The 9859-nt window shown below is 39.4% G+C and overlaps 1 protein-coding gene across 1 annotated transcript; it reads left to right on the top strand.

The window, feature by feature from the left end:
* Nucleotides 1-200: 200 nt before the first annotated feature.
* Nucleotides 201-8268, top strand: ostm1 (osteoclastogenesis associated transmembrane protein 1). The gene is made up of 6 exons (XM_042504071.2): nucleotides 201-676; nucleotides 1815-1929; nucleotides 3830-3927; nucleotides 4000-4110; nucleotides 5573-5738; nucleotides 7042-8268. The coding sequence occupies exons 1-6, from the start codon at nucleotides 281-283 to the stop codon at nucleotides 7095-7097; spliced, it is 942 nt and encodes a 313-aa protein (XP_042360005.1). The 5' UTR covers nucleotides 201-280; the 3' UTR covers nucleotides 7098-8268.
* The last annotated feature ends 1591 nt before the right edge of the window (nucleotides 8269-9859 follow it).

Genomic DNA, 9859 nt, shown 5'->3' on the forward strand with positions numbered 1-9859 from the left:
AAATTAATGTTAAATAAAGAGTACCCGTAAAGTTCTTTTTTAATTTACTATATAAGTATGCAATATGCATAATATAATACTATAAACTTTTATAGTTACATTATATGTTGTTTAATATGCACAAAAAATCAAGTGGCACTGATCAGATCATGGATCAGATACGGGATTCGTCTGCTCTCGCGAGATTCCTGGCGGTCACATGATCACGTTGGAAACCAGGAAGTCATGGGTTGTGTAGAGTGAGAGAAGAGGAACAGATGAGTTAATTCCAGTGTCGACCATGTCTTTTCACAAAAACAGCCCGTTTTTTGTTTTGTTAGCATTCAATATTTACACTGCCGTGTCCAGCGACGGAGTCAACGTCACCGCTTCAGACTCAGCGGACAAACTGAAGCAAAGCCCGCCTTCCAGCCCCGCTGCTGGGGCTGTTGTGGTGAACTCTCCGCTGTTTAAACCCGCTGTGAACTCCCCTTTTTCCATCAGTCTGCTGTCTTCCTTTCCAGAGGACCTGGAGATCAGCGACTACTGCAGCGACCTGCTGCATATATTTGGACAGCGGTATGTTGCCTATGTGAACTGCCTGGTTCCTGCAGCCCGACCTGTGAAAGTCTGTCAGAGCTGTTTCTCCAGTTATGGCAGCCTCAGGGAAATCTACACCAACATCTCCTCAGACCAGGTGCGTCTCCAAACACACACACACACACACACACACACACACACACACACACACACACACACACACAAATTTCGTCTTATTATCTATATATTGTATCTTGCAGCCTGCCCCCATAGAGGGGACAGGCCTTGTTTGAGCGCAGTTATTTCATTTTCATTTCGAGTCACGAGTCTCGTGATGTGCGTGACTGCTGACACATTTGAGGAAACACGAATTCATCTGCCTGACTTGCTATCAATAGCAAGCGGAGAAACACTCTTTTTTTAAGGGACTGTTCGTTATTTATCAGAGGATGGGGATGGCTGTGGTGTGACTTTGTCTTTTTTTTGACCCTCCCCAAAGCTACAGCTATTCCTCCTGGGCCCCCTGAGACTTGGGAAAATGTGTGATCCTTTCTCCACCCTAAATTGGTTATTCCATTTTTAAAAAATCGTCCTTTGAACAAATTTAACTTAAAAGTTGAAGATGAAATCCTGCAGCCGAATAAAAAATAATAATAAAAACATTTTTAAATGTGATGTATAATAAAGTGATTTTAATGAAATGGCACTATTTTAAGTTTAGATTTGCTTCCTTTAAAAATTGTGTAATTTTGGCCATTGTTAAAGAAAACACACCTTCCAAACATGCCATTGGCTGTAGAATAAATACTCAATACAGCAATTTAAAGTTATATTCTGAAAGAAAAACCATAGCTCCCTCCCAAACCTACATTCTTGGATTTGTGCAAGTCTGTACCCCAGCAGAAGTCATTGCTTGACTGTTGTTGGTACAGTTAATAACCACCTATAAACTGCCTCTTCAAACGGGAATTTCATGCTATTATTCTGCCTTGTTGTGCTGTGTATAAGCCATAATCGTGGAATGGGGAACAGAGTTTGTCTCACCTTTAAGCCACCAGGGGAGGGTGTAACAAGGCCGAAACTTTGTCTATATAAACGGGACAGCCATCGTTCAGGTTCTGTGTAAAAATGCAGAGGAGGCATAAAGAAGAGATTGCATAGCTGCCCTATGGATCTCAATGATCAATGAAATGTAAAAAGGGCTATAGATAACTAATAGTCCCATAGCTGATCTATTCGTCACAATGGAACATAAATACATGAGTGCATGACAAATTGTCTCTGTGTGTCCTCAGATGGGTCCTGGCAATGTGAGCTGCAGGGACAGCCTGCTGCGCAGTGATCGGCTGATGCTGGTTTATTTGCTGTTCAGCAACCTGAAAGACATCTGGGACACATCAGCCTGTCACAGTAAGTCTCCTGCAGGAAATTAAACCAGATTTAACTGAGTTCTTGTGATTCTATCTGTGTAACTGGGGGTTTATGCCTTTGGTTGAACTTCTGACTCACACACATATGGGTATGCATTTGACAACAACGGTCAGAGAGCAGGAGGTTATTCCAGAGAGGAGGTTCAACAAACTCCGAGTCTAACCCTGAACCCTGAGCTGATTTACTCCGAGATGGGAAACTCTGAGTATTCGGTTCCAGAACAGCTGATTTGAATGAGTTCAATCAAATCCAAGTATGTTCACCTTGAGTTCAGCACGAGCACGACCTCAATAAAATGCCAACATCAGTAGAGCCTTGATACCTCGATTTTTAAGGCAGGATCACAATCACAATTTTACTATGGTTCTTTTTCATTGGGATTTTAAGACTATTGTGCATGTCCCTGAACAGTACAACCAAGCTAATTTCCCAAGTTAAAAAAATATAGCACTAAAATAAAAAAGAATCACAGAACATAAAGGCCAAAGTACCTTTTTTTTTTAACAGATTTAGACTTCTTTCCCATTGCCTGTAGACCACTCTTCTTATTCAGTCTCTTTCTCAGAGTAGGTGTTGACTGGTTTGGAACAATGTTGCTTTTCCATCACTGTCGATGGAAGCAGATCGGGGCTAGAGCCGATAAATACTCGTGACTGCTGCAGAGTCATTTGACCCAGGGAGTGAATGTTGATTGTAACGTTTCCCATTTAATAGAAAGCCCAGGTGTTGGCTGATGTTAGTGGGATTTTTGTCCAATGGGAAGGTAGCTTAAAGCTCTCCACATACACTCCACTGTAACCATCAGTGATCTAGCATGTCTTGACTGTGTGTTTTGACACATATGAACACTGTTAGGTGAATTGCATTGCAACTAAATGTGATACCACTCCTACTACTAGGAAGATGCACCACTGAGAGTATGTGGCAGTCACACTGGATGTTACAGAGATCAAACATGTGACTCTCATTTTATCAGACAGACTCTTCAGCCATCAGGACACACAGTGTGACCTGTAGTAGCTTGTGACTTAAACAGATAATTGCATCAGATATGGTAGATCTCCGCGTTGTTTTCTGCTGGTAGATGAATGCGACAGCCTTAACTTCAGAGCACGGGAGTTTTTTTTTTTGAATTTTTCATTTTTCATTTATTTATTATTTAGTTTGGCTGCCGTTTTTTAAAATGTCAGAAGATGAAAAATGCACGTCATGTTTCAGTAAAGACTTACGTGACATCAAATAGCTTGTTTAATATGATAAACTCCCAAAATGCAAAGATAATCAGATCACATGCAACAAATCCTCACAATTGAGAAGGTAGAAAAGCCTTAAACAAATAATGTCAATCCACAAATAAATTAGTCTACAAATAGTTTCGAGCCCTTGTTTGTTTCTGCCGCATCTTTTTCACTGAAAATTGAACAGTAAGCACAAGATGAAACCAAAATAACCTTGTTTAGTTTATTTGCACATTTTGATATTTAAAAAAACAGAAAAGGGATGTAAAACAGTCCTTTTCTGGATGTCTCCCCCCCTCTGTCCCCCGTCAGGCTTTAGCTAAAACAAACAACATCAAATAAATCAGTACGATGCAGAAACAGATCAGCCACACAACACAGCTGTGATCTATACAGTACCGAATCTTTTTCACATCAAACCACTTTTACGTTTCTCTTTGTACTGGGACAGAAACATAGAATCAGCATGGTTTAAGTCTTAGATAAAACATGTGAACGTGATATGTGTTACCCAGGTGAAACCATCACCAAAACCAGGTTAAACCATCATCAAAGTGCTCCTGTGCATCTCAGTGTATTTTGTCCGCTCTTAAACAATAAATAAACCTCACTGACGGTTGTTTTTACTTCCTGTTTTGCAGACTGCATCACTGAAGGTTTCCAGAGCCTGACCAATGACACGCTGTACTTCATGAGCACGCTCAACCAAACTCTCACCTGCTTTGAAAAGTATCAACAGGTAAATCAGATGTCTGTCTGTCTGTCAGTGGTGAGTTTATGTTGAGGCGTTAACGCTGTGGGTTCTTCACAGGGGAACCACACGGAGCTGTGCAAAGACTGCAAAAACACATACAGAGGCCTGAATGAGCTGTACGGCAGGATGGAGATGAATCAGACGATGTGTATTGACATAGAGGATGCGGTATGTATATGTCAGGAGGACTCTTGGAGAAGGGAAGAGAGCTGCGCCCCCTAGAGGAATCTGTAGATACTAAAGCAAAGTTAGAACCAACTTTTAGCTGGTGACAAGATACTGTGTGCTGGAAATGTTTGTCTCACACCCAAACAATGTGTCAAAACACGGAGGGGAAAAGTTTGGTTTTCTTTAAGCCTTCTTTGAAATAATGAAATTAGGTGTTTTTTTCCATGGTTAAGTGCAGTCGTACAGCATTTCAGCGTTTCAGAAAAAATAGTAACATTGTGCTACAAAACTAGAAAATTGAACTTGGATCTTTTATTCAAAAATGTCAGGATTGCTGCAAATCCTTAAAATGTCTTAAAAGGCTCTGAAATCATTCATATAAAATGAGTCCTAATTAGTACTAAAATGTCTTGAATCATTTTTTCAAAAGTCTTAAAAATGCTAAGACATTGGAAGTAGAATTACATGAATGTTTTTCTTTTTTTTAATGCTTCATTTTAAGATTTCTACATTTATCAGACAAAATATTAACATGAAATGTAATCTCAAGGTCCAAGGTACACAGTGTATTTAAGTACATCAAGCACAACCCACCTGTAGCGTTCACAGTTCCAGTCTAGATAGACCAATTGACATGTTTTTTTATAGGCCCCAGGTGTTATTAACTCTTAATGGAGATGTTAAAGGTGTATCTAATTTTTTCCAGCTTTTTTTTTAAATAACTTTCCTTATAAAAGGATTAACATCATGCAGAACGCAGGATGCTCAGAGCAGAGGATCCACTATCTGGGCAACCTAAAGAAGTACCGATTCAACAAAAAAAGAAGCCATTTATCCACCATTTTGTGGCATGAGCTAAATTGGTATATGGCACTATTAAAGTATGAAGTACTTTTTGCAAAAGTTTTTCAAACACTCGCTACAACGTAAATCGAGGCAGTGGAACCCAACATGCAGAGTAAGAAACAAAAAAAAGCAAACAAGCTCCAGCTATTTCCAAGTTCTGTTCTACTTTCGTCTCTGCCACGTGATGAAAAAATCATGTTTTATGTTACAGTGAAGATTTGGGCAAAATTACAGATATGTAGTGTTAGGGATAATTTTTTGACGTTTTTTTCAATGTCGGCTATTGTTCTTAAATTTAATTCCAAGTGGCGTAAAAAAAAATAAATCTTTAAAGGTATTAAACTAAGAGCTGCAGGAACACTAGTGTGATCAGAAATGCAAGAAACTTAATTAAAAAAAATAATTGAAATTACTCATGAAAACTGGATGAAAGCTATTTGTTGTGGTTGCAGGATTACACCCTTGAATCCTCTCCCAGTCTCATCAACAACAACCACAAGATTCTTGAGTACAGTAAACATTTGACTACAGAAACCTAACAGGGTTGAATTAATAGTGTCCTATAATTGTGCTCAGCTGAAGTTTGTGTTGCATTTGGCACTTTGCCTCGTTTCAGATGAACATGACTCGCAGACTTTGGAGTAAAAACTTCAATTGTTCCTTCCCCCGTGAGGAGACGGTGCCTGTCATCGCAGTGTCCAGCTTCATGCTCTTTCTGCCCATCATCTTCTACTTGAGCAGCTTCCTTCACTCTGAACAAAAGAAACGCAAGCTCATACACCGTGAGTAACCAGCTTAATTCGGCCATTGTCACACAGAGAGATTTTTTGACGGGGTTTTGAGGGGTTTGGGGTCTTTGTGGAGGGAGGGGGGGTGACTGACTGTGATATTGGGGTTTGGCTGGGATGGAGGACAGAGGGGGAGTTCCAGGATGTTGTAAAGCATGGTGGGGTTGCCTCCTGCAAACCTCTGCATGATAGACAAGGTTGGAGGATTTATTTGTGTGTGTGTGTGTGTGTGTGTTTGTGGATGATGGTTGCCTTGATGAATCAGGTTGTTTCCCAAGGTTGAGGAGGATGGGAACTTTTTCTGAATGGATTTTTGTTGCTGCGTGTACAACAAATGCACTGCAACGGTCAAGGACACATTGGGCCACACAAGAACCACTTGTATGAGCAGTAGTATGAGTCACGTACAGATAAACTGCAGAGGGGAAAAACAGTAATTTGACTTTTTAAAATAATAATCTGAATGAATTTGGAGTTTAATTCTGTTACAGAAACCGATGAGATAATTAACTCAAATAAACCTAAAGGATATTTTTGTTATTTTTCACCCTTGACCTAGTTTTCCATGTTTTTGTTTTTAAGTGACTAATTGGAACAACAGTTTTTGAAACTGGTCCAGTATTGAGCCAACTGGGCATTGTATTTTCTGTTCATGAACAGTGCTTTTTTGTTATTGTCAGGCTCAGATTAATATTCTAAGTGTCTGACAACATTATGGAAAGGATCCCTACAAAGATGCACCTCTTTGTTAGAGTAAGATCCTTTTGTTTAACCAGAAACAGACCTTAAGCCACCAAACCCACCAGACTCCATTTGAGTAAACTGTCATTTTATCATCCTAGAACACATTTCATTCAAAGTCAACAGACACAAAATATAACTTGAAAATCTGTCTTGATTAATCTTTTAACTGTTTCAACTATCACCAGCTCTAGTTTGATTCACCCAGTTAGATGTAAAATGTGTCGGCTGTATACATGATAAAGTTGGTGCATATTTAAATAGAGTTTGGTGATGGCGATTACTATAACAAGGTGTATATCTGTAGGGATCTTTTCCATAATGTTGTCAGAAACTCAAAATAATAGTCTGAGCCTGTCAGTGGCAAAAACAGGCACTTACAGTGGACATTAAAGTGACAGTGTGAACATGACCAGTGTTTACATTGCAGCCTTTTTTGCCTCTGCAGCGCTCTTGCCCAATACTGGACCGAGTTCAAAATTTTTTGTCCCATTAGTCACTTAGACACAAAATACTGTTAAAATAGGGTAATGATATAAACTTTGTGTCTTCACAGCCAAACGGGCAAAGTCATACACCAGTCTGATGAACATTCAGGACAAACTGAGCTGAAGAGGAGACAGGTGACGACTGAAGCTGAAGACTGCACTTTTTTTATCAGAACCTGGGAGAAGATTTGAGTTGTGACTGAGGTTTGAATGTAGATGACAACATCAACAACAGCATTCTCTGTTTTGCTTTTTCAGGAGGCTGTGATACCAATCAGTATTAGGAGCAATTTAAGGATCTAGATACGTGGAAGCAAAATACTTTGGGCACATTAAATGTTTTCTTTATGTTCCTAAATCATTCTTCTCCACATGGTAAACATAAAACAAAAACCTTGAAGAATTCATTTTTTCATAGATTTTATGAGCAAAACAAGCAGACGGATACTTAAATCTGGCTCTTACTGCCATTTTTTTGAAATGGGATTTATTTGGTAAGATTTTGGGACATTTTAGATCTACATTAAGCGGTACATGTTATTTGAATCAAAGTCCATCTTACTTTCGAAATTACTAATCAGGTGGTTGTTTGTGTTGCTGCACAGATCCCGGCCTCTCTTTCCCTTTAGTCATTAACAATCCTCAGGTTGTTCAGTGCATCCTGCAGCCTGAGACGCATAGCTGTCACTAGGAAGAGTGAGTGACGTGTGTGTGTGTGTGTGTGTGTGTGTGTGTGTGTGTGTGTGTGTGTGTGTGTGTGTGTGTGTGTGTGTGTGTGTGTGTGTGTGTGTGTGTGTGTGTGTGTGTGTGTGTGTGTGTGTGTGTGTGTGTGTGTGGGTTGAGAAATGGGTTTTCTGTCTCTAATGTATGTCCAGAAGAGAGCTTCAGAAAAGGAAGCACTTGATGTCCATTAGTGGTGACATGTATCTGCTGTAAGAAGAGGGGGTGCACATCAGTGAGGGGGGGGGCGTAAACACAGACACAACACACATAATGTAAAAGCACTCCAGAGTACCACACTGTAACGCTACCTGTTTTCCAGTCAGAGTTTTTTTCTTTTTTTATTCAGTTGCATAAAGCTTTTAATGTGCTTTGTTGTTGTTTCCCGCTGATGTTTAACTTAATTTGTTAAGGGTTTTCTGACTGTTTATGGCAGTGAAATCTCCTTAATATCCACTTTATGAGTTCTGAGTGTTGAACTGATCAATTTGCCCATTAGAAATGCATTTGCTGTGAAGTAATTTAAACCTTGATTTTAAATGCATAAGCTCAAATAAATACTTTTATGTCATAAACACCTGAAGATGCTCATGCTGTAATATAGATATAACCAGTTTTATTCTGATGATGATGTAGTTTAGTGGAGGGACATGAAATGTACATTTACTCAGAAAATGCACTTTAGGTATCATATTACTTTAACTTTGTCACTGCATTTCAAATGGAAATATTGTGACTTTTACTCCAATGCATTTATTTAACAATTGCTAATCACATTTCAGATAAAGATTTGCACCCAAAGTCTATGACAATCTCTTATATACAATCTAAATTCTGTGAAAATGACCCCACATCAACCAGCTACGACTTTAAAAATGTTGGCTACATGTTCATATTGTTCATCTGTAATAATTAATATCATATCTCCTATAGCCAGGGCCGTAATCACCACTATTTAGGGGTGAAACCATTTTCAGTTGACAGCTTGTGCGATCCAACCCTCCAGGAGGTCTGAGGGGATCCCCCCAGGAGAAACTTTTAGAAACCTAATAGCTAAACTGAACATTTTAGAGCTTTTTGAAACAAAAATCTTAGATGAGAGGTTCCTGAAGTTTTGATGATTGAGTGCCATTTTAAAGAACATATTATACACCTATGAACAAACCACAAGCAGAACTACAGGACACCATAGTACTAGAACCAGTAGTCATAATAATAATGGCAATTTGTTTTGTTTATTAATTAACAAATTAAATTTTTTTGCATCAATATATTCGGAGTTCTGTGGGTAGAGGTGGAATTTCGAGCATATAGCCTAGCTAATATAGTAGGCTACACTGAAATGGGCCACTTTGCAAAATTGGTAGGTCTACTTCTACTTTTTAGTTACTCCTCTTCATCCCCTATGGGACCTAAGGCTTGTATGAGCTCTTTCCATTGCATTCTGGTCCTTGGCAGCATGTTGCGCCTCGCCCCATGACAGGTTCATCTTTTGCAGCTCCTGAGTCACAGATCTGCGCCAGGTTTTTTTGGGCCTCCCAGGTTTCCTTTTGCCTATTGGTGACCATCAACTCTCGTGATCCAGTCCTGTTCTCAGCACATGACCTAGCCATCTCAAACGTCTGTAGGTGATTTTCTACGTGATGCTCCGGCTACCTGTTTTCTTGTTCAGTTGATGATTGGAGATTTGGTTTGGCCAGAAAATATTGCATATTGGTCTGAGTCATCTGTTATGAAAGACTTCCAGTTGTCTCATGTCTGTTTTGACTACTCGCCATCTCTCTGAACCGTACAGCAGAACAGACTTGACATTGCTGTTATATAACAGAATCTTCGTTTTAAGGCTGTATTGTTTGGGTCTACTTTTTAGTATATTTTACTAACAACGGGCTACTTCTCTATGCCTGAATGCAAACTGCTATACCTTACATTGCTGTGTTGGTGCTTAGAGGGTCTAAATCCTCATATAACTGTGACTGCAGTTACATTATGTCTAATGAGCCCGTGTTGTATTATGCTTAAATCTGTTTCTTCACACAGTAATGGCCCTTGTTCTCAGGTTACATGGCCTTGTGTTTCTTGCAACGAAGCTTTTCCTCCGTCATTAGCAGCTAATCTAGATGTGGGATAAAGATACTTGGCCGAATAATCGCAGCAACACATCCG

The sequence above is a fragment of the Plectropomus leopardus genome, chromosome 16 (genome assembly GCF_026936395.1).
Source record: "Plectropomus leopardus strain MGB_pleo_1.0 chromosome 16, ASM2693639v1, whole genome shotgun sequence".
Lineage (NCBI taxonomy): Eukaryota > Metazoa > Chordata > Actinopteri > Perciformes > Serranidae > Plectropomus > Plectropomus leopardus.